Here is a 25,948-nt window from a genome sequence, read left to right as displayed (position 1 = left end):
GCCTTTCTCAATTATAGGAAACAAGACATGCAGTGAACTTCACAGGGTCTTTTATGGAATTTCTGGGAAGTGAGTTTGTGTTCTCTTTCTTGACTTTTTCTCAAGACTTGACTTTATCTCCTTCTAGAAGGTAAAACCACACACAGACTGACTCACAACCAAAAAGCTTGGTGAGTTTTTTTCTGCCCATCCCAGGTGTTCTGAGACTACTGGGCTTGTCCAATCAAAGGAGCGCTTGTCACTTTTCTGCCTCTGTTACCAGGGTTTCTGTTCGAATCCTAACCCGAGCCATGTGACAACCAGCAACACCGTTGTCAATCTGGCTCCCTCAGTTCTCTTGATGGCTCCCTTTTTTACAAAAAAAAAGCCTGGTCCAACATTTGTTCAGCTTAACCATAAATTCTTTAAAAATATTGTTTTTTGTTAAAAATATATCACTTTCATAACACCCCCACCCTTGTTGGAATGAAATGACATTTTTAAATGCATTTCATTACTATGTGTGGGGAAAAATAGAGAGCACATTTTCACACATACTCATTCATTCTTCATTCAAATAACTTGAACAAAGTTAGATTCTCAATAAAGCATCTGCAATAAGATTATTTTTACTTGTAATGTGGATAATCTTTAAGTGATAAGGTAGAATAGTCTGGCATTCTGCTTTTGAAATTTTTCAACCAAGGTTTGGGGGTTATGATCAGTATATACCAGTGTTTCTGTCTGTAGTCATAGAGTTTTACAGCACAGAAACAGGCCCTTTGGCCCAACGCACCTGCGCCGACCATCAAGCACCCATCCAATCTCATCCCATTTTCCCACACTTGGCCCGCAGCCTTGTATGCTGTGGCATTTCAAGTGCTCATTTAAATACTTCTTAAATGTTGTGAGGGTTCCTGCCTCCACCACCCCTTCAGGCAGTATGTTCCAGATTCCAACCACCCTCTGGGTGAAAGGATTTTTCCTCAAATCCCCTCTAAACTTCCTGCCCCTTAGCATAAATCTATGCCCCCTGGTTATTGACCCCTCCGCTAAGGGAAAACGTTTCTTCCTATCTATCCAATCAATGCCCCTCATAATTTTGTGTACCTCAATCAGGTCCCCCTTCAGCCTTCTCTGCTCTAAGGAAAACAACCCTAGCATATCTCATCTCTCTTCATAACTGAAATGCTCCAGCCCAGGCAACATCCAGGTGAATCTCCTTTGCATTCTCTCCAGTGAAATCGCATCCTTCCGATAGTGTGCTGCCCAGAACTGTACACAGTTAGGCTGTGGCCTAACCAGCATTTTATACAGCTCTAACATAACCTCCCTGCTCTTATATTCTGTGTCTCGGCTAATCAATGCAAGTATCCCGTATGCCTTCCGAACCTTCAGTGATCTATGGACAAGCAGCCCAAGGTCCCTCTGACCCTCTGTACTCCCTAGGGTCAGACCATCCATTGTATATTCCCTTGCCTTGTTAGTCCTCCCAAGGTGCAGCACCTCACATTTCTCAGGATTAAATTCCATCTGCCACTGCTCCGCCCATCTTACCAGCCCATCTCGATCATCCTGTAATCTAAGGCTTTCCTCCTCACCAATTACGGCACCACCAATCTTCGTGTCATCTGCGAACTTACTGATCATACCTTCTCTATTCACGTCTAAATCATTAATGTACATTACAAACAGTAAGGGTCCCAGCACCGATCCCTGCAGTACCCCACTGGTCTCAGGCCTCCATTCGCAAAAACAATCCTCGACCATCAACCTCTGCCTCCTGCCACAAAGCCAATTTTGGATCCAATTTGCCAAATTGCCCTGGATCCCATGGGCTCTGACCTTCTTAACCAATCTCTGAATCTTATCAAAAGCCTTACTGAAGTCCATGTAGACTACATCAACTGCTTTACCCTCATCTACACATCTAGTCACTTCCTCGAAAAATTCAATCAAATTTGTTAGACACGATCCCGAGGTAGACATAGACTTCAAAATATTTAAGAGCCAATAATAGACCTAAGGTTTCTTTGTCCACTGTGGAACATCTTTTTTGATGTCGATTTAGCTTTTTAGAAAAGTATCCCACTGGCCTTTCTTTGCCGTTTCATCAACTTGTAACAGGACTGCACCGACCCCCAGGTCATTAGCAACAATTGCTACCTTGAAGGGCTAAGTGAAATTTGAAGCGGTCAACACTGGTTCATTAATCATAATGGCTTTCAGCCTTTCAAAGGATGCTTGGCACTCCCCTGACCGCATTACCTTGGTTTTCTTTTTCTGTAGTAATCGGTCAGTGGAACAGCTACGGTAATGAAATTTGGTATAACTTTCGACAGAAACCACGTATCCCCAAAAACCCCATGATTTCTCACTTAGTCTCAGGGGTGGGGTCTCCACCAATGTTTGTACTTTTGTGTTTCTTGATAACCCTTGTCCTTGCCCTACTACATGCCTGAGGTAGGTTACTGTCGCTTTTGCAAGTTCGCTTTTGGCAAGGTTTATTACTAAATCAGCCGATTGTACATTTTTCAACAGTTTCTAGTTGTTCCAAGTGGTCCTTCTAAGTGTTACAATAGACCATCATCAAGATAAACTACACACTTAGAAACACTGGCTACCACTTAGTTCATTAGTCTCTGAAAGGTTGCTGGGGCATGTTTTAGCCCAAATGGCATCACTCGGCATTGGAAAAGACCATCTGGTGTGATAAAAGCCGATATTTCTTCAGCTCGGGGTGGTAAAGGAACTTGCCAGTATCCCTTTAACAAATCTATTTTTCTAAGAAACATGGCGCTACCTGCTCTGTCAATACAGTCTTCCAAGCGAGGGATTAGATAAGAGTCTGCCTTTGTTACTGCATTAACTTTTCTGTAGTCTATGCAAAGTCTGATTGAACCATCAGGTTTAGTCACTAATACTACTTGTGAACTCCAGCTGCTTTGACTGGGTTCTATTAGGTGGTTCTCCAGCATGTATTGGATTTCTGCTTTTACCTGGGCCTGTTTCTCTGGACTTATTGTTTCTCTGAACAAATTTCCCTATATCCACATCATGTGTGACTAAGGTTGCACAACCTGGCTTATCCCTATAGACTCTTTTAAATGCTGTGAGTAACCTTGTTAGGTCTTCTTATTTAGATGCAAACCAATATGAAAGCATCGTGTCCATTCTCCCCAGCAATTCAGTATTAGCTAATTGGATAGTAGGAGGTTCAATTTGAGAATTGTCTAGGCCTCCTTCTGCCTCATCCTCACTATCCCTTTCATTCTTTACTGTTCCTACTACCTGCCATACCTGTGCTTTCTTACCTTCCTCCTGGCGATAATATTGTTTTACATATTGATATGACACAGTCATATCTGGGGTTTCAATGAAATAATTTACTTCGCCTGTTCTCTTGACCATTTTATATGGAACACTGAATCACGCCTTCAATGGTTCACCCAGTAAAGGCATCAATACCAACACTTCATCCCCTGTCCGAAACGTTCGTGTCTTAGCGTGCTTGTTTGACCGTTCCTTCATAGTTGTTTGGGAAACTTTAAGGTGTTGTTGAGTCACTTTGCATGCTCTCGTGAGCAGTTCCCGGAACACGGACATAGAATCTAGCACCGAGGATTCACCCCTCTGTTCCAAAAATCTTTCTTTAACTAGTTTTAAAGGACCTCTTATCTCATGTCCGTAAACTAATTCAAAAGTACTAAAACCTATAGATTCATTAGGTGAATCCCGAGTGGCAAACAAAAGAAATTCTAGCCCTTTATCCCAGTTATGGGGATATTCATGACAGTATGGCCTAATCATTGTTTTGAGGGTGTGATGGTGTCTTTCTAAAGCTCCCTGTGCCTGTGGGTGGTATGCTGAAGACTTTAACTGTGAAATACACAAATTACCCATAACATCCTGAAAGATCTTGGACATAAAATTGGGACTTTGATCCAACTGAACATCAGTAGTTAATCCATATTGAATGAAGAACTGGGTTAACTTCTCTACCACTACCCTAGCAGGAATTGTTCTCAAGGGAATGGCCTCTGGGAACCGAGCAGCCATATCCATGATAGTGAGTACATTTATTTATTTTTTAAAAAAATTTTATTTAGAGATACAGCACTGAAACAGGCCTTTCGGCCCACCGAGTCTGTGCCGACCATTAACCACCCATTTAGACTAATCCAACATTAATCCCATATTCCTACCACATCCCTACCTTCCCTCAATTCCCCTCCCACCTACCTATACTAGGGGCAATTTATAATGGCCAATTTACCTATTAACCTGCACGTCTTTGGCTGTGGGAGGAAACCGGAGCACCCGGCGAAAACCCACACAGTCACAGGGAGAACTTGCAGACTCCACACAGGCAGTACCCAGAATTGAACCCGGGTCGCTGGAGCTGTGAGGCTGTGGTGCTAACCACTATATATTGGCGTTCCACTTTTGTTTCCAGTAAGGATCCTGCACAGTGTGCCAACACTCTACTAAATGGTTCCCCAGTAACTGGTATGGGAATTAGAGGTGCTGGTTTTTTGGCAGGTTGTGGTTTTCCCACAATCTGGCACGTATGGCATGTTTTACAAAACTGCACCACATACGTGGAAAGACCTGGACAGTAAAAATGTTGACTTGTATGTGCTTTGGTCTTCCGAATCCCCATATGTCCCACTATAGGAATCCCATGCGTAAACCTTAATAGTTGCCGGCGATACTTTGGCGGTACCACTATCTGATGAACAACCATCCATTCTTCATCCGCAGGTCTGTGAGGCGCTCATCAGATTCCCATTTTCAATATAATAGTCTCCTGGAACTCCTTTTGCCTCAGCTTCTGTTGGAGCTGATTGTACCACCTTCTTCAACTCTGGATCAGCTTACGGAGCCATGATCAGAGGACTTGTTAAATATTTCCTTTGGATTATCCAAATCCCCAAAGAAAGTTTCAGATATTCGGTTATGTGATTGTGGTGCCAATTTTACCTCCGACATTGGAACTTGTTTAGCCATTGCTCAGGTTAATACACAAGAAAGAAAAATTCCTGGAACCTTTTCCTGTAACTGTTCTGTCTCTTTAACTTTGCTTGGTTTTTTCGTTGGCTACTGGCGAAGCTACTACTTTTGCTCCAGCCAAATCATTCCCCGGGAGTAGGTCAACTCCGTGTACTAGCAAGCTGTGGACAACTCCTACAGTTACCATTCCAGACATTAGGTCGCACTCTAAGTGCACCTGATACAAATGTACAGGTATGTACTCCCCGCCAATACAATTCGCTAAAACTTTAGCATTCAGTGTGCTCTCTGGTGGAAATGTTGTGCCTTTCCCCAGCAAAAGAGTTTTGGGTGACTCCTGTATCCCTAAGTATAACTATAGGTTTACCTGCCTCACTTAAGGGATAAGGAGTTACTTTTCCTTTCACCAAGAATTCCCTATAACCCTCTGGTATCTTATTCACAACTCCTACACTCAAATTGGTTTTGTACTTGGCCTTACAGCTGCAGTCAGAGCTACAGCATGATCAACTCTACTCTCGCTTGGGACACTGCATTGACTTTGTGCACCCCAAAAAGTCCCATGGGTTTACCCCGCAGCTTCCAGCATTCTGCTTGAAGATGTCCCACCTTGTGACAATGGTAACATTTAAGCTTGTGGACCTCACTTCCACCCTCAGCACCACCTTTTCTGGCCTGAGGGGGGAATCCTGGTGTATTATCAGCTGTTCCTTCTTGTCCTCAGCTACTTGCCTTGCTTTTACTCAAACACCTTCTGTTCTCTGGTTTGTGAGAGTGATGGACATAGGGTTTGGGCTTATACACCAGCTCAAAATCATCAGCAATTTCAGCTGCCTGTCTGGCTTTTGAAACCTTCTGGTTCTCGACATGGGTTCTCACTACTGGAGGGAGTGAATTTTTAAATTCTTCGAGGAGAATTATTTCTGTAGGGTTCTTATACGTGGCTTCCATCTTTAATTTGCTTTACTCTCTCAAATTCTATATAAGTCTGCCCAGCCAATCTCCAGAGGTTCTGAAATTTCTGTTGGTAAGCTTCAGGGACTAACTCATACACAGCGAGCATAGACTCTTTTGCCATCTCGTACTCTGCAGAAGCCTCTTCCGAAAGCATGGCATAAACTTCATGAGCTCTTCCCATCCACCTGCTTTGCATAAGCAGTGTTCAGCTTTTCTTTGGTCATTTCATTTGTTTGGCTATCTTTTCAAAAGAAGTGAAAAATGCCTGCATGTCCCTTTCCTCAAACTTAGGGAGAACTTCCATAAACTTAAACAGCATTTCACTAAGTCTTGGGCTGGACTCAGATTCTTCCTCACCAGAATCTCCCATTGGCATCAAGACCACTCTTTTGACTTAGTTCCAGCTTTCCAATCTCAGAGAGTCATAGAGTTATACAGCATAGAAACAGGCCCGTGGGCCCATCGTGTCTGCCGGCCATCAAGCATCTGACTATTCTAGTCCCATTTTCCAACACTTGGCCCATAGCCTTGTATGCTATGGTGTTTCAAGTGCTCATCTAAATAGTTCTTAAATGTTGTAAATGCCCTTCGGGCAGTGTATTCCAAATACACTGGGTGAATTTTTTTCCCCTCAAATCCCCTCTAAACCTCCTGCCCCTTAGCTTAAATCTATGCCCCCTGGTTCTTGACTCCTCCACTAAGGGAAAAAGTTTCTTCCTATCTAACCTATCAATGCCCCTCATAATTTTGTATACCTCAATCAGGTCCCCCCTCATCCTTCTGTGTTCTGAGGAAAACAACCCTAGCCTTTTCAGTGTCTCTTCATAGCTGAAATGCTCCAGCCCAGGCAACATCCTGGTGAATCTCCTCTGCACCCTCTCCAGTGCAGTCACATCCTTCCTATAGTATGGTGCCCAGAACTGTACACAGTACTCCAGCTGTGGCCTAACTAGCGTTTTATACAGCTCCATCATAATCTCCCTCCTCATATTCTTTGTCTCGGCTAATAAAGGCAAGTATCCCATATGCCTTCCTAACCACCTTATCTACCTGTGCTGCTGCCTTTAGTGATCTATGGACAAGTACACCAAGGTCCCTCTGACCTGTACTTCCTAGGGTCCTACCATCTATTGTATGTTCCCTTGCCTTGTTAGTCCTCCCAAAATGCATCACCTCACATTTCTCAGGATTAAATTCCATTTGCCACTGCTCGGTCCATCTTACCAGCCCATCTATATTGTCCTGTATCTCGACTTCCCTTTCTTCTCTCCCACTTTCTCTTTGCAATTTTAGTTCAAGTTTTTTTTAATCGTCAATTTTTCCTCAAGCTCAAGCTTTCTTATTTCTACTTCCTGTTGAAGCTTGAGTTTTTCCAATTCGATATCTTTTTCTTTTCCTTGTCAAGTTCAAGCTGCCTCATCTGTAACAGAATTTTACCTAATTCAACTGCACTACCCTGTAGTTTGCTGCCACGTTCTTACAATTCCAAATGTTGTGCTGTTAATTCAATCATGTCTGCTTCATTAGCCCCTGGTTGTAACTCTAATGCCAACAGGTCTGCCGAATCCTTTAGTTTAACCTTGGTAAAGTATCTCAAATCACTGAGGGATACATTCTCCTCACCAGAAAAGTCGCAGCAACTGTTCGATATTCTGGTGGTGTAAACTTTATCGCATAAGAATCCCGATTCTTTTCTTTTTCCTTTTTCCAATTATTATTACCCCATTTCAAGTTGTACGATGTCAGTGTTGTTTTATCCCGCCATAAGAGAGCCCCCAGTTAAATATGTTACGATTGAGGCAGGAGGAGTGCACTGTTAATTCAGTCCCTCTTCTCCACAGGTCACAACACATTTTTAAACATTTTCCCACATACTGAAAGTCAGTCAGATACACTATTTTTCCCAGAATATAACTAACCAGATATCTTTACTGAAAACAAAATTAACAGTTCATTATGAAACCAGTCTTAACTAGTAAGGAAGTAAAAACAATATCTCTCAGGTCAAGTTTTTAAAAGTCCAGCATTAACTAAAGAAGTTAAGGAAAGCATCAAACTTAAGGAAAAAGCATATAATTGCGCAAAGATGAGTGGCAGGTGAGATGATTGGTCAGAATCTAAAGAACAGCAGAGAATGACTAAAAGGTCAATCAAGAGAAAGAAGTTAGAGTACGAGAAGAAGCTAGCAAGAAATGTGAAAACAGATAGCAAGAGTTTCTACAGGTGTTTAAGAAGGAAAAGAGTAAGTAAAGCAAGTGTTGGTTCTCTATAGATTGAGAATGGGGTGTTAATAGTAGATAATAAGGAAATGGCAGCTGAAATGAACAAATATTTTGCTTCTGTCTTCACTATAGAGGATACAAAAAACATTCCAGTAATAGCTATAAGTCAGGAGGTGGAAGGAAGAGAGGAATTGGGTGAAATTACAATCACCAGGGAAGCGGTACTGAGCAAACTGATGGAACTGTGGACTGACAAGTTCCTGGGTCCTGATGGACTTCATCCTAGGGTCTTAAAAGAGGTGGCTAATGAGGCAGTAGATGCGTTGGTGTTAATTTTTCAAAATTTGCTGGATTCTGGAAAGGTTCCACCAGACTGGAAAGTAGCAAATATAACCTCTCTATTCAAGAAGCTGGGTGAAGACAGAAAACAGGTAACTGTAGGCCAGTTAGCTTGATATCTGTCGTAGGAATGGTGTTAAGATCGATCATGAAGGAGGCTATAGCTGGCACTTGGAAAAACTCAAGGTAATAGAGAATAGTCAGCATGGTTTTGTGAAGGAGAAATCATATTTAACCAATTTATTGGAGTTCTTTGAAGGATGTGCTGTGGCTGAAGGGGAGCCCATTGACGTACTGTACTTGGATTTCTAGAAGGCATTCGACAAGGTGCCATATAAAAGGTTATTGCGCAATGTAGGAGCTCATGGTGTAGGGGGTAACATGTTAGCATGGATAGAAGATTGGCTGGCTGGCAGAAAACAGAGAGTATGCATAAATGTGTCCTCTTCTGATTGGCAGGATGTGACCAGTGGAGTCCAGCAGGGGTCTGTGCTAGAGCCTCAACTTTATACAATTTATATCAATGACTTGGATGAGGGGAGCGACGGCATGGTAGCTGCATTTGCAGATGACACAAAGATAGGTAGGAAAGCATGTTGTGAAGAGGACATCAGGAGGTTGCAGACCGATATAGGTTGAGCGTGTGGGGAAAAAATCTGGCAGATGGAGTAAAATGTAGAAAAATGTAAAGTTGTTCACTTTGGCAGGAAAAATAAAAAAACAGAGTATTACTTAAACGGAGAGCAACTGCAGAATTCTGAGGTGCAGAGGCATCGAGAGCGGAGAGGCATCAGTCACAAAATGTTAGTATGCAGGTACAGCAAGTCATAAAGAAGGCTAATAGAATGTGTCATGCAGACCCCCACCTGCCAAGAATGAGGCATATTAATTTTGTCATATGAGCATTGATTTTAAACTGCTGCTGGAGTGAAGAAATGGCTTGTTTGACGATCACCAGGCACTGGGCTGGAAGGACATTTGCATACTAAAAAAACGCTGCTTGTGGAGTCAAAGAACTATTCCCTGCTCCAATTAACACACATGGATTTTGATCACCAGGCATTGAAGGTGTAAGGAAGCAATCCACAAAGCCAGGACTGGTTAAACCAGTTGGTCACATGACTTACTGGCTGGTCCAGGTTTTTTGAGCTAACCATAGGACAGTTTGAATTCAGAAGACAGTTCGCAACTGAAGCTGGTAGAAGGAAGCCTCTCTCTTCCCCTCTCCCCGCATCCCCCCCTCCCAATTTCTCGCAGGCCACTGGACCCACGGAAGACACACAAACCTTGAGAGAGAAATGACTCCGACATCGAAACAAGTTGAAGCCTGCACTAGCCCCCAAAGAATTGCAGGACCTACCAGCAAAGATTCCACAAAAAACTCAGGACAGTAAAATAGAAACCCATCTATTGCCTCAAACTTTTCCCCTTTATTTTTTTCTACTTTTTCTGTCTCTATCGGCGTGTGTGTTTATCGTGTATGCATGCTAGCGTGGTGGCTTTGCATATTCCTAGTGGTTAACTGGATTTGATTTTAAGATTTATAAACCTCTGCCTTTCTTGTTTAAATCTAAGGAAACCTGTTTGATTTCTTTGCCTTACAATTGGAGCAGTGAACAAGGATTCACTAAGGGGGAGCTAAAAACATGGTGTTTTAAAATTAAACCCTGTTACAGTTAAACCAGACAAAGGCTGAGAGGAAACCCCTAGACTCCTCCTCACCTGGTCGTAACAGAAATTTAGGGGCTCGCGTCCTGGATTTGACTTACAGACAAATGGGGAAATTGGAAGTGGGAAGCCAAATTGTTCCCAAACCGGAAGAGAAAAGATTTCAATACAGGTTTTCTTGTGTTTGTGTGTGTTAGAGTACTAACATGTCTGCAACTGAAGTTAGTAGCTCCCCAAGCCAGGGTGAAGTAACTTGGGATAAGTTAAAAGCACTGTCCATGGAGGAGTTGAGGAAAATGGCTGAGCAGTGTAAGATCACTGTAAGTGGCAAGGCCAGGAAGTCTGAACTCCCTGGACTAGTGGCCAACCATTTTTCCCCTGAATCTGCAGGAGCAGAAGCAGGATCAGAAGTAGACCCCAACAGGATATTGCTAGCAAAAATACAGTTGGAACAAAGGAAACTTGAATTACAAGACAGGAGAAAGGAAGAGAGAGAAAGAAAGAGCTTTCCAGAAGGAACGTGAAGAAAAAGAGAGGGAGGAGAGAAAAGGAGAGAAAAATAGAAGGAACCTTCCAGAAAGAATGTGAAGAGAGAGAGCTGAAGTGGCTTGAGTTAACTAGGGAGCGACAGAGTAACCCTAGTGAAAGCATAGCCACTATGGGGGAGTGTAATTCAGGGCTGGGTACAGAATTGTTAAAACTCTGCAAACTGGAAGCTAGTGAGTTCAAGGGAGGGAACACTGATATCCTGGAGCATATCAGCATTATAAAGGAGGAGGTGTTGCAGGTTTTGAAGCGCATTAAGATGGATAAATCCCCAGGGCTTGACCAGGTGTATCCTAGAATGCTATGGGAAGCAAGGGAGGAGGTTGCTGGGGCCCTGGCAGAGATTTTTGTATCATCGTTAGCCACGGGTGAGGTACCGGAAGACTGGAGGATAGCTAATGTTGTGCCTTTATTTAAGAAGGGCGGCAGGGATAAGCCAGGGAACTACAAGCCGGTGAGCCTTACATCAGTAGTGGGAAAGTTATTGGAAGGGATTCTGAGAGACAGGATTTATATGCATTTGGAAAGGCATGGTCTGATTAGGGATAGTCAGTATGGTTTTGTGCGTGGGAAATCATGTCTCACAAATTTGTTTGAGTTTTTTGAGGATGTGACCAAGAGGATTGACAAGGGCAGGGCGATGGACGTTGTTGACATGGACTTTAGCAAGGCCTTTGACAAAGTCCCGCATGGTAGGCTGATACAGAAGGTTCGAACACATGGGATCCAGGGTGAGCTAGCAAATTGGATACAAAATTGGCGTGGTGATGGGAGGCAGAGGGTGGTAGTGGAGGGTTGTTTTTCAGATTGGAGGCCGATGACCAGTGGTGTGCCGCAGGGATTGGTGCTGGGCCCTCTGTTGTTTGTCATATATATTAATGACTTGGATGTGAATGTAAGGGGCATGATCAGTAAGTTTGCAGATGATACCAAAATTGGTGGTATAGTGGACAGTGAAGAAGGTTGTCTAAGGTTACAACAGGATATAGATCAACTGGGAAAGTGGGCAAGGGATTGGCCAATGGAATTTAACGCAGACAAGTGTGAAGTGATGCATTTTGGGAAGTTAAACCAGGGCAGGGCATATACAGTGAAGGGCAGGGCATATACAGTGAATTGCAGGGCCCTGGGGAATGTTGTTGAGCAGGGAGATCTTGGGGGTGCAAGTACATAGTTCCCTGAAAGTGGCAACACAGGTAGAGAGGGTGGTGAAGAAGGCATATGGCATGCTTGCCTTCATTGGCCGAGGATTGAGTACAAGAGTTGGGACATCATGTTACAGTTGTACATTACGTTGGTTAGGCCGCATTTGGAGTACTGTGTGCAGTTCTGGTCGCCGCACTACAGGAAAGATGTGATTAAGCCAGAGAAGGTGCAGAAAGGATTCACAAGGATGTTGCCTGGTTTGGAGGGCTTTGAGTTATAAAGAGAGATTGGATAGACTGGGTATGTTTTCCCTGGAGCGAAGGCGGCTGAAAGGGGACATGATAGAGGTATATAAAATTATGAGAGGCATAGATAGGGTAGATAGCCAGAGTCTGTTTCCCATGGTAGGTGTGAGTAAATCTAGAGGGCATAGATTTAAGGTGAGAGGGAGGGTGATCAAAGGGGTAAATTTTTCACAAAGAATAATGGGTATCTGGAATGAGCTGCCTGAGGAGGTGGTGGAGGCAGGAACAGTAGCAACATTTAAGAGGCATCTGGACAGGTACTTGAATGAGCAAGGCATAGAGGGATATGGAATTAATGCAGGCAGGTGGGATTAGTATAGATAGGCATTATGGTTGGCATGGGCACGGTGAGCCGAAGGGCCTGTTTCTATGCTGTGCGACTCTATGATCCCAAAATTCAATAAGGGAAACGTGGAAGCATTTTCTGTTTGTTTTGAAAATCTGGCAAGGCAGTTAAAGTGGCCAGCTGAGGCCTGGACTCTATTGTTACATAGCAAATTAGTCGGAAAAGCCCATGAGGTTTATTCCATGTTGTCAGATGCGAGGTCATCAGATTATGAACTGAAAAAAAATGTTATCCTTGAGGCATATGCGTTAGTATCGGAAGCCTATCGCCAAAAGTTTAGAACCCTCAAGAAGCAAGCTGATCAAACTTACCTGGAGTTTGAGAGAAATAAGCAGCTGGCTTTTGACCAGTGGCTGAGGGCTCTTAAAGTGCAGCCCAGCTATGAAAATCTCAGTAGTAATTTTGTTAGAGGAATTCACAAACTCTCTCCCACTTCCATAAAGGCACACGTAGAGGAACAAAGGGCTCATGGAGACAGGAGGCAGCAGTCCTGGCCGATCAGTTTGTTCTCATTTATAAATAGGGCGGCACAGTGGTGCAGTGGTTAGCACCGCAGCCTCACAGCTCCAGCGACCCGGGTTCAGTTCTGGGTACCGCCTTTGTGGAGTTTGCAAGTTCTCCCTGTGACCGTGTGGATTTCTGCCGGGTGCTCCCACCGCCGAAGACTTGCAGGGCGATAGGTAAATTGGCATTGTAAATTGCCCCTAGTGTAGGTAAGTGGTAGGGAATATGGGATTAATGTAGGATTAGTATAAACGGTCGGCCGAAGGGCCTATTTCAGTGCTGTATGACTCTCTGACAATACTCTCGAAATCAGTTTCCCAGGGGAAAAACTTTCCTAATCACCCCCACAAAACTGAAAAGGACAGAGGCTGGGAAGGTGATAGAAGCCCAAGGAGTCCTGGGAGGGAAGGGAAAGCAGGAGACATTGGGCCATCCGGCCAAAAAGGAAGGTGCAGTGAGTAGGAGTGAGACCTGAAGACCTGTGTGCTTCCATTTTAATAAAGCAGGGCATTTAAGAGCTGACTGCTGGAAACTAAAGGGAAAACCTGTAGGGTTAATCAGGACACGCCCGCTCAGTGAAGAAGGGACCCTGATGGGAAGCACAGCAGAACAAGCTGTGGCTTTAACTGGAGTAAGAGTGAGACCATGGAAGCTTAATGCGGCAAGTGCAGGAAAATTTAATCGGATTCCTGAAGGTTAGCAGGGTTTTATATCTGAAGGGAGAGTAACCCCATACCCCTCGAGTTGGGTAGGCAAGCCCATAGTAATTCTCAGTCCACGGGGGTCACTAGATCCCTTTTACTGGGAAAAGGCCTGACCTTTCCCTCAGGGAGTGAAGTAAACACCAGAATGGTGGTGAATGGTATTGGAGGGCAGTATGTACCTTTACACTGGGTGCTCTTGGAGTGTGACCTAGCTTCCGGCCGGGTGACCTAGGGATTATCCTTAGTTTGCCTGTGGATGGGGTTGACCTCCTCCTATGTAATAATCTGGTGGTAGCTTTCCCACTAATGAATAAGAGACAGCAGGAGGTCAGAGAGACAGGACAGTGGCAGGAGACGGTCCACTACAATTTCCCTGAATGTGAGGCCACGATCAAACCAGCTCCCACAGAGGAGACTGAATTTGGCACTGCAGGCAGATGACCATGAGCTCTGTCTGTCCAAGACTTTCTTTGGAAAGTTAGAAGACCAAGGGAATGAATTAAATGAATTTTCCTTCGCTGAGGCTCAGCGAGTTGACCCTGTATTGTGAGAGTTAGCACAGGCTGCCCGGTCTGAAATTGAAGCAGAGGGAGTCCCTGATTGCTGCTATTTAAGGAATGAGGTACTGATGAGGAAGTGGAGTTCTCCTCACAGACCTGAGAGCAAGGAGTGGACAGTGGTTCATCAGTTAGTCGTGCTGCAGAGGTACCAGAGAGAAATAGTAAGAATGGCCTGTGAGATTGCGGTGGTGTACATGTTGGTATACGAAAAACCGAAGCCTGCATAAGACAGCAGTTTAACTGGCCAAAACTCCACAAAGATGTGATAAGTACTGAAGGAGTTGCCGCATGTGCCAGGTTGATGGGAAACCCCAACCTACAGTGAAATCTGTACCCCTGAGTCCTGTATCTGTGTTTGGAGGACCCTCCAGCAGAGGGCTGGTGAACTGTAAGGAATCCCCTCAGAGAACAAAAGGGAACAGGCAGGCACAAGGCTGGCAAAAAGTTAGAAAGGAATGTGGGAAAATGGGACCAAAAGGGCAGGTTAAAGGAAGTCTGAGAGGAATCCCGGATGAAAATCCCTACTGTCCGGTTAGCCAACCCCAAAATATTTGAAAAGTTACACCGAACATCCTCCTATGTAAATGCAGACAGTAGCAGAACCTCACCAGAGAGGCTAACAGCATTTACAGAAACCTGCAGAGCCAAAGAATGTCCTCAAGAGCAGAGAAACTGTGAGGGCGATGCCTCGACTAGTCGAAGTGCCGCAGGGGACTGCAGCAGAATCTGGACAAATACCTGCAGGCAGGAGTGACCCAGGGAACAAAGGGAAGATTAGCAAAGAATCTTCCCCTACAGTCAGGAAAAAAAGGAACCAGCCATCCTCTGAGATAGAAAGCCCTTACATGACTCATCAAAGCACTGAAAGAGAATTTGGAGGGGAACCGCCCACTGCCACCGCCCTGAGCAGAACTCCAACGTAGGGCTAATCAAACCTAACCTGCCCCCTGCAGACCTCAACAAGAACAAAGACACCTTTGGCAGTCATGGAAATGTGCAAACTGAATAAAAAACTTCCCCAAAAACCATATGTTTATTGGGATGCTGAAAAGGGCCATTTGAACCAGCACTGCTACCAAGAAAAGACAAGCTTTAACAATTGTTAGGGTTCTGAATGAATGAGAGAGATGCATGTGTGTTTTCCTGTCCTTATCTTCTCTCTGGTCCCTTTTAATGAAATGCTGTTTTTGAAAATCGCAATTCACTCCACTGGGTGGGGAGGTGTCATGCAGATCCCACCTGCCAAGAATGAGGCATATTAATTTTGTCATATGCACATTGATTTTAAACTGTTGCTGAAGTGAAGAAATGACTTGTTTGAAGATCACCAGTCACTGGGCTGGATGGACATTTGCGTACGAAGAGACGCTGCTTGTGCAGACAAAGGACTATTCCCTGCTCCAATTACCCCAAATGGATTTTGATCACCAGACATTGAAGGTGTAAGGAAGCACATTCCAGGGCCTGCTAATATGGTGCAATCCACAAAGCCAGGACTGGTTAAACCAGCTGGTCACGTGACTAACTGGCTGGTCCAGGTTTTTTAAACTAGCCACACAGGACAGTTTGAATTCAGAAGGCAGTGTGCAACTGAAGCTGGAACAAGGTAGCCTCTTTCTCCCTCTCTCCCAGGCCACTGGGCCCATGGAAGACCCGTACACCTCAGGAGAGAAAAAATTCCGATATCGAAGCACATTGAAGCGTGCACTGGGCCCCAACGAATTACAGGAGCTACCGGCAACCAAAGACTCCACAACAAACTCAAAGGACAGTAAAATAGAAGCCCATTTATTGCCTCAAACTTTTCCCCTTTATTCTTTTCTACTTTTTCTGTCACTATCTGTGTGTGTGTTTTTCGCGTATGCATGCTAGTGTGGTTGCGTCGTATATTTGTAGTCGCTAACCGGATTAGAGTTTAAGATTAATAAACTTCTACCTTTCTTGTTTATATCTAAGGAAACCTGTTTGATTTCTTTGCCTTACAATTGGAGCAGTGAACATGGATTGACTAAGGGGGAGCTAAAAACATGGTGTTTTAAAATTAAACCCTGTTACGGTTAAATCAGGCAAAGGCTGAGAGGGAACTCTTAGACCCCTTCTCACCTGTTAGTAACAGAATGCTATCCTTTATTATGAGAAGAATTGAAAATAAGTCAGTTATATTGGGCATTGGTGAGACCACATCTCGAATACTGTGTGCAGTTTTGGTCTCCTTATTTAAGGAAGCATGCAAATGCGTTGGAGGTGGTTCAGAGGTGGTTTACTAGATTGCTACCTGGAATGAGCAGGTTGTCTTACGAGGAAAGATTGGACAGATTGGGCTTAATTTCACTGGAGTTTAGAAGAGTGAGGGGAGACTTGATTGAAGTATATAAGATCCTGAGCGGTCTTGACAAGGTGGCTGTGGAAAGGATGTTTCCTCTTGTGGGTGAGTACAAAACTAGGGGGCACTGTTTTAAAATTAGAGGTTGCCCTTTTAGGATCGCGATGAGGAGAAATTTTTTCTGAGGGTTGTGAGACTTTGGAACTCTCTGCCTCAGAAGGTGGGGGAGGCGGGGTCATTAAATATTTTTAAGGCGGAGGTAGATAGATTCTGGTTAGGCAAGGGTATCAAAGGTTATCGGGAGTTGATGGGGTATGGAATTCAAAACGCAAACAGATCAGCCATGATCTTATTGAATGGTGGAGCAGGCTCGAGAGACTGGCCAACTTCTGCTCCGAATTCGTATGTTTGTAAATTTTTAAAAGTCCCCTTCCTACCTTAACCAATTTACAAGTCCCTTGTTACCATAGTCATTTCATACTCATACACACACACATATACCGGTTAACTGAAAAAAAAAAGGATTTTTAAATCCGTGCTCTCTTACAGGCAAAAAAATGCCCACCCCTGGAAAAAAATGTAGCAGATGAGAAATGCTGCACCAAACTGGCACACAGTCCAACCTCCGGGCATACGCTGACAGGTCACTAGAATCTTCCAGAATAGTTCTCCTCAGGAGGCGTCGAAAAGTAATTTAGCGGCCTTTCTCAAATGCAGGAAACAAGGCGAATCAACACAGTGAACTTCACAGGGTCTTTTATGGAATTTCTGGGAAGCGAGCTGGGTTGTGGTCTTAGTTGATTTCTTTTTCTTCTGACTTGACTTTACCTCCTTCCAGAAGGTAAAACCACACACACACACTGACTCACAACCAAAAAGCTTGGTGAGTCTTTTTTCTGCCGATCCCAGGTGTGCTTTGCAACCACTGGGCTTGTCCAATCAAAGGAACGCTTGTCACTTTTCTGCCTCTGTTACCAAGGTTTCTGTTCTGAAATAGCAATGTACCACTCAATTATAGTACAAAGCATAATTTGTCGTATTTTCCAACTACAGAAACACACATTTAAGTAGAATTTTAACTGTCAGTAAATACCACAGATACTCAAGTGCTGCGTTACTGGAGAGTGGGTAGGATCTTCCTGAGAAAGTTGCTTAGTTTTCAAACTGAAAATCAGATGTTGAGAAGAATTTTAGGTTTAAGTTGCTGTTGTAAGTTTATATTCGAACGATGTGACTTGTAAAATTGTTTTCGGACAACACTAAAGACAATTTATGTGATGTCAATCCCAACAGGAAGATCGAAGAAGCGGCATTGTGAAGCACTGTTTGATTACATCCCTCAAAATGAGGATGAATTGGAAATAAAAACTGGAGATGTCGTTGAAATAATTGAAGAGGTAAGGCATTTTGTTGGGAATTAAGGTTTTTTGTTGTCCGTCTAACGACAGCTGAAAACTGTAGAGATAAAAATATTTTAGGATGAAACATGCAATTCTGAAGGAAGGTTTATTAATATTTTTTAAAACTACACAATTCTGTTTGTCCATAGCCTGATATATACAGATTTGTTAGGGAGTTGAAAAGCCCATGTTTTAATTTTCTTAATTGAAGATTATCTTCATTCTCGTGTCTGTTGTGTTTGCAGCTAATTTTGAATGAGGTGAGGTGAATGCTGCCTAACTGGTTGCAAGAATTGATGCTTCTGCATGGGTGATTAACTCAGCTCATGTGTGAAGAACAGTCAGTATTTTCCATGTGCTGATTTGAATAGCAAGAATACAAAGCTAGTTTTCGTTGTACTAAATGTACACATACAAAGGACTTTTAATTGTAGTTGTGCAATAATAGGAAAATATATTTTATCTGCTTTTTCATCTAGGGAAGTCTTAAGTATAGTTGAGGGAAAGATTTGCTTTTATGGCAGGCCCGTGCAACATTGCAATCGTACTGTGGACAGGTTGGTTACTGGTCCAGCCCGTGAAATATGGGAACCTGAATGAAAAATTTCAATATTTCGTATATATTGAGCTTAGAATAAGGATTATAGTTGTGGAAGAAAGTGTTTTATGGTAGAAGTCCTTGCAACTATGCTGGTGTTTCTCTTTTTCAGGCTTATTTGTTTATCATGGGTTTGGATTGGATTTAAATAACTTCTTCCTTCTCTCTTCCCCAGCTCTTCACCCCCCCCCCCCCCCCCCCCCCCCCCCTCCCTCTTGGAAAGGCTTGAATTAACTTTCGGGCTATGGTTTCAGTAAAATTGTGGGTGTTCTTAGTCCAAGGCAGTTGTGATTAGTGGGAATTGTACACAACGTTTGAAAGTTCAAAATATACAGTAAACACCCATTATAGGGAAAGACACCAGTTCCTCAAGAACTAATCCAAGCGTGCATTCATGCAAGTTTGGCATTGATGTAAAGTGGTTTCTTCTTTACACATACTCTATGCTTGAGAATATGCATTTGAGATCCAGGACTGACCTGGATGAAGTCAAGTGGGGTGAGAAATCCCACTCTACGGAGTTTTAAAAAAAAATTGTGCTTTGCCCAATGTCAGGTCCTGACTCCAGATTTTGGCTGTATTTAGTATAAAGCCTTTGCTTTGTGGTAGTACTGTTGCTTCCAATTCAGAAGTCAGGTTCTCCCCACCCCAGAACCTAAACATATAATCTAGGATAACACTTCAACATCTAGTGAGGGAAATCTTCATTGTCAAAGGTACTGTATTTTGAATGACACATTCGAACCAAAGCCTTCTCGGGTGGACGTAGAAATGGCACGATTCGAAATAGAGCAGGGAAGCCACCTGGTGTGCTGGCCAACATTGATCCCTTCATTATCACTGAAAACAGATTATAAGGCATTTATCTCATTGTTTGTGGACCCTGCTGCATTCAAATGGGCTGCTTTGTTTTTTAAAATTATAACAGTGACTAGACTTCAAAAATAGTTCATTGGCTGTGAAGTGCTTTGGGATGTTCTGGGGTCGTGAAAGGCGCTGTATTTAAAAATAAAAGCCTTGCTTTATTCCTTCCTAGTAATGCCTTTGCATTCTCGCAGCAGTTATGGTGTAAATTTGTTAAATTGCTGAATATCTGGAATAAGAAATTTGTAAATTAGGCAAATCAAGCATCTACTGAGAATGATTTTGCATCTTAGCCTGGTTCTTAGTGATGCGCTTTGTATCCATAATACAGAAGTAATTAAACCTTTAGCAATACCACTTGAATCATCATTGTGATTTTTCTGTCTTGTTCTTATACTCGCTCAGCTGTTGCTTTCCCTCCAGATGTTTCATCCTCAACTGTGAAAACGACAGATGGGAAGTGGTGTGGGAGACTTCCACTTTTCACCTTTCAACTGGTGCATGGTGTTTTAGTTCCCGAGTGTTCCAAGGGTCAAATAAATAGACAAATGACAGGTTGTCTTGTTGATTTTAAAAAAAAATTATTTGTACACAATAACCAAAGAAATACTCATGACTTCACCCACCCATGCATTCTCTGTCAAACACACATATATATAATATATATACACACACACACACACACACACACACACACACACACACACACACACACACACACACACAAGAAAAGATGAGAAAGAAGAGTGCAGCACGCAGTTGAAGTCCATTTGTTGTACAAGAGTTTGTTGTTTTATTCAGCCTTTAAAGCTTTTCAGGAGTAAATCCTTCGGCGGTGAAGGCCTGAATGTTGGTTGTCATGAACAGAATGAAGTGTCGTAGGCTCTTGGTGGTTAAACCTCAATCCGAAGTCGATGGTGGAAACTCATGTTCGCTTTCGCAGATGGGGTGGGGTGTCAGTCAGGTGACTAAGGGTTTTCTCCCTTGGGGTGATTCATACAATTTTCCAGGATATGGGAACCATTGTTACAAGATGGTGTCTGAATGTAGTAAATTTTGATAAATAGGTGTTGTTTCACACCTATTATTTTGGCCGTGGCTTCGGAGTCAGTCTGCTTGCAAAAATCTTTGTTTGCTTTTATTCCTGAAGATAGGGGTTGTTAGCATGGAATGGGTTGTTTTTCCATTTCAATGTGTTTTCCTCAAAGCTAATTCAGACGTGGATAATGGGTTTTGTCTTCAATAGACAAACATGTTTATTGACAGTGCAGGAGCGATCACCTGACCTCTACCCCATTTTGTCTGTGGCGCAAATGTGTCTTTTTTTGTAGTTCAGTTCAACACTTGACTTTTATTTCATAATTCCTCCAGTTCATTTCATATTTTCATGGCCGTTCCCTTTGTGCGGGTGACAGCGTTTTTTTTTTTAAAGTTCACTTGTGTTTGAAGTTTTTTTTTATTCATTCATGGGATGTGGCTGTCGCTGGCTAGGCCAGCATTTATTACCCATCCCTAATTGCCCTTGAGAAAGTGGTGGTGAGCTGCCTTCTTGAACCGCTGCAGTCCATGTGAGGTAGGTACACCCACAGTGCTGTTAGGAAGGGAGTTCCAGGATTTTGACCCAGTGACAGTGAAGGAACGGTGATATAGTTCCAAGTCAGGATGGTGTGTGACTTGGAGGGGAACTTGCAGGTGGTGGTGTTCCCATGCATTTGCTGCCCTTGTCTTTCTAGTTGATAGAGGTCGCGGGTTTGCTGTCTAAGGAGCCTCAATGTGTTGCTGCAGTGTATCTTGTAGATGGTACACACTGTGTTGCCACTGTGTGTCAGTGGTGGAGGGAGTGAATGTTTGTAGATGGGGTGCCAATCAAGCAGGCTGCTTTGTCCTGGACAGTGTCAAGCTTCTTGAGCGTTGTTGAAGCTGCATCCATCCAGGCAAGTGGAGAGTATTCCATCACACTCCTGACTGGTGACTTGTAGATGGTGGACAGGCTTTGGGGAGTCAGGTGATGAGTTAGTCGCCACAGGATTCCTAGCCTCTAGCCTGTTCTTGTGGCCACGGTATTTATATGGCTACTCCAGTTCAGTTTCTGGTCAATGGTAGCCCCTAGGTTGTTGATAGTGGGGGATTCAGCGATGGTAATGCATTTGAATGTCAAGGGGTGATAGTTAGGTTCTCTCTTGTTGGCGATGGTCACATTGCCCGGCACTTGTGTGGTGTAAATGTTAGTTAGAAACCCTAGCCTGGATATTGTCCAGGTCTTGCTGCATTTCTGCACGGACTGCTTCACTATCTGAGGAGTCACGAATGGTGCTGAACATTGTGCAATCATCAGCGAACATCCCCACTTCTGACCTTATGATTAAAGGAAGGTCATTGATGAAGCAGCTGAAGATGGTTGGGCCTAGGACACTACCCTGAGGAACTCCTGCAATGCTGTCCTGGAGCTCAGATGATTGACCTCCAACAACCACAGCCATCGTCCTTTGCGCTAGATATGACTCTAACCAGCAGAGAGTTTTCTCCCTGATTCCCATTGACTTCAGTTTTGCTAGGGCTTCTTGATGCCATACCCAGTCTAATGCTGCCTTGATGTCAAGGGCAGTCACTCTCACCTCACCTCTTGAGTTCAGCTCTTTTGCCCATGTTTGAACCAAGGCTGTAATGAGGTCAGGTGCTGAGTGGCCCTGGTGGAACCCAAACTGAGCGTCACTGAGCAGGTTATTGCTAAGCAAGTGCCACTTGATGGCACTATTGATGGCACCTTCCATCACTTTACTTATGATTGAGAGTAGACTGATGGGGCGGTAATTGGCCGGGTTGAACTTGTCTGGCTTTTTGTGTACAGGACATATCTGGACAATCTTCCACATTGCCGGGTAGATGCCAGTGTCGTAGCTGTACTGGAACAGCTTGGCTAGGGGCACGGCAAGTTCTGGAGCACAGGTCTTCAGTACTATTGCTGGAATATTGTCAGGGCCCATAGCCTTTGCAGTATCCAGTGCCTTCGGTCGTTTCTTGATATCACGCGGAGTGAATCGAATTGGCTGAAGTCTGGCAGGTGTGATGCTGGAGACTTCAGGAGGAAGCCGAGATGGATTATCAACTTGGCACTTCTGGCTGAAGATTGTTGCAAATGCTTCAGCCTCATCTTTCGCACTGATGTGCTGGGCTCCCCCATCATTGAGGATGGGGATATTTGTGGAGCCACCTCCTCCAGTTAGTTGTTTAATTGTCCACCACCATTCACAGCTGGATGTGACAGGACTGCAGAGCTTTGATCTGATCTGTTGGGTATGGGATCACTTAGCTCTGTCTATCGCATGCTGCTTATGCAGCTTGGCATGCAAGTAGTCCTCTGTTGTAGCTTGGTCTTGCTCCTGGCATGCCCTCCTGCACTCTTCATTGAACCAGGGTTGGTCTCCTGGCTTGCTGGTAATGGTAGAGTGGAGGACATGCCGGGCCATGAATTCACAGATTTTTTTTTGAGTACAATTCTGCTGCTGCTGATGGCCAACAGCACCTCATGGATGCCCAGTTTTGAGTTGCTAGATCTGTTCAAAATCTATCCCATTTAGCACGGTGATAGTGCCACACAACACGATGGAGGGTATCCTCAATGTGAAGGCGGGACTTCGTCTCCACAAGGACTGTGCAGTGGTCACTCCTACCAATACTGTCGTGGACAGATGCTTCTGCGGCAGGCACATTGGTGAGGACGAGGTCAAGTATGTATTTCCCTCTTGTAGGTTGCCTCACCATCTGCTGTAGACCCAGTCCTTTTGGACTCGGCCAGCTCTGTCAGTAGTGGTGCTAGCAAGTCACTATGGTGATGAACATAGAAGTCCCCCACCCAGAGTACATTCTGTGCCCTTGCCACCCTTAGTACTTTCTCCAAGTGGTGTTCAATATGGTGAGGGAGGGCGATAGGTGGTAATCAGCAGGAGGTTTCCTTGCCCATGTTTGACCTGATGCCATGAGACTTCATGGGGTCCGGAGTCGATGTTGAGGACACCCACGGCAACTCCCTCCCTATTATATACCACTGTGCCGCCATTTCTGCTGGGTCTGTCCTGCCGGTGGGACATTGTAAGGTATGATTCCGTAAGTATGACTAAGTTAGGCTTTTGCTTGACTGGTCTGTGGGACAGCTCTCCCAACTTTGACACAAGGAGGACTTTACAGGGTCGACAGGGCTGGTTTTGCTGTAGTTGCTTCCAGTGCCCAGGTCAATGCTGGGTGGTCTGTCCGGTTTCATTTGTTTTTATTGGCTTCGTAGCAGTTAGATGCAACTGAGTGGCTTGCTTGGCCATTTCAGAGGGCATGTAAGAGTCAGCCACATTGCTGTGGATCTGGAGTCACATGTAGACCAGACCAAGTAAGGACAGTCGATTTCCTTCCCTAATGGACATTAGTGAACCAGATGGGTTTTTACAACAATCGACAATGGTTTCATCATTAGACGAGCTTTTTAATTCCAGATTTTTAAAAATTAATTGAATTCAAATTCCACCTTCTGCTGTGGTGGGATTTGAACCCGTGTCCCCAGAGTAATACTCTGGGTCTCTGGGTTACTAGTCCAGTGACAATACCACTACGCTACTGCCTCCCCTTGCTTCGGGTGTTTTAATAGTAAATGTAGGATGAAAATGGAGTTTCAGATTTCAGCCCAATTCATCACTGGATCAGTATGACCTTGAGTCAGGTGTCAGATCACTATTGTACTGGCTTCTATCCAACACTCGAGAATCTATTGTTGGTTAATGTATCTAATACTTAGATTCTGATTCTTGGGTTCCTCCTTGGGCGTTAATAGGCGAGATACCATTTGTGAAATTAGAAATACTGTTTGTGTAACCTAAATGAGCATCATCTTACTTGTCATGCTAGGCCCCCACCTGGCTCGCCACACATCTCCTGTCTGCCTGCTCCCATCTCTTTCTCGCAAGCCTCGAATCAATTTTCATATGACAAAATTAATATGCCTCATTCTTGGCAGGTGTGGGGTCTGCATGACAGAGTAAATAGTACAGGTAGGTGGTAGGGAAATATAGGGACAGGTGGGGATGTGGTAGGAGTGTGGAATTAGTGTAGGATTAGTATGGATGGGTGATTGATGGTCGGCGCAGACTCGGTGGGCCGAAGGGCCTGTTTCAGTGCTGTATCTCTAAACTAAACTAAACTAAATCCACTGAAGACACATGAACCCCAAGAGTACACATACTAGCATGGGGCGCAGCGTGTATCCATATGCGTTAACTAAATTAGAGTTTAAGTTCAAGTTTAATAAATTTCAACTTTTCTTCTTTAAACCTAAGAAATCCTGTTTGTTCTGGTTTCTTTGCTTTATAATTGGAAAATGGTGATCAAGGATTCACCAAGGGGGAGCTAAAAACACAGTGTGTTTAAAATTAAACCCTGTTACTGTAAGACCGGCTGAAGGGATACCCTAGACCTCTTCTCACCTGGTCGTGACGTACAATAATTGTGCACATGCCACAAGAAGTTCAGTGTGCACATGCTCGCATACTGATGAGCTTTGGAGCAAGGAGGAATGCATAGACAGTGCAAAATGTTGGCATTGGAAAAGCTGCACTGGCGGACAGTGTAAGATGCTACTTGCATGCAGTAAGGGTAGATTAATAACGCAAACTTGTTGATGTGAACAGTATTGATTACCACTTCTGGTACTGCTGATTTTAAATCAAACAATGCTTAAAAAAAAGAACTGAGGGTTATCGAGATAATAATGGGGACTTGTGCCAAAATTGGGAGAGCTGTTCCACAGACTAGTCAAGCAATAATAAAAGCCAAATGCTGGAAATAGCCAGCAGGTCAGGAAGCATCTGTGGGGGAGAAACAGAGTTAATGTTTCAGGTCAATAACCTTTCATCAGAACGCATTGCAACAGCCTGACACATTCATGCTCTCAGAATCATACCTTTCAGCCAGCCTCCTCCTCCTCCAGCCCAGGATATGTCCCCTCCCACCAGTAGGACAGACTCACCGGAAGTGGTGGCACAGTGATATACAGTCAGGAGGGTGTGAACCTGGGAACCTTAAAATTGACTCCAGATCCCGTGAAGTCTTGTAGAATTAGGTCAAAAGTGGGCAAGGAAACCTCCTGCTATTACCACCTACCGCCTTCCCTCAGCTGATGAATCAGTACTGCTCCATGTTGAATACCACTTGGAAGAAGCACTGAGGGTAGCAGGGGTACAGAATATACTCTGTTTTGGGGACATCACTGTCCATCACCAAGAGTTACCTAGTGGCACCACTGCTGACCAAGCTGGTCGAGTCCTGAAGGGCATAGCTGCCAGACTGGACTTGTGACAGGTAGTGAGACAAACAACATGAGGAGAATCCTACCTGGCCTCGTTCCCACCCATTTACCTGTTGCAGAAGTGCCTGTCTATAACAGTATTGTTAATAGTGACTGCTCACAGTCCTTGTGGAGACAAAGTCCTGTCC

The 25,948-nt window shown here is 44.0% G+C and overlaps 1 protein-coding gene across 4 annotated transcripts in view; it reads left to right on the top strand.

Annotated features, from left to right (window-relative positions):
* The window catches only part of opn5 (opsin 5), a 473,827-nt gene that overhangs the window by 122,444 nt on the left and 325,435 nt on the right, over positions 1–25,948 (top strand). For all 4 annotated transcript variants that reach the window (XM_068024828.1, XM_068024818.1, XM_068024848.1 and 1 more), the window contains one exon: positions 17,906–18,009. In XM_068024828.1, coding sequence (XP_067880929.1) covers positions 17,906–18,009 — 104 coding nt within the window. The remainder of the gene's footprint in view (positions 1–17,905; positions 18,010–25,948) is intronic.

Source organism: Heterodontus francisci, chromosome 3 (genome assembly GCF_036365525.1).
Source record: "Heterodontus francisci isolate sHetFra1 chromosome 3, sHetFra1.hap1, whole genome shotgun sequence".
NCBI classification, from domain to species: domain Eukaryota; kingdom Metazoa; phylum Chordata; class Chondrichthyes; order Heterodontiformes; family Heterodontidae; genus Heterodontus; species Heterodontus francisci.
Note: the sequence above shows the minus strand (reverse complement) of the source record. Positions and strands in the feature narration are given on the sequence as shown.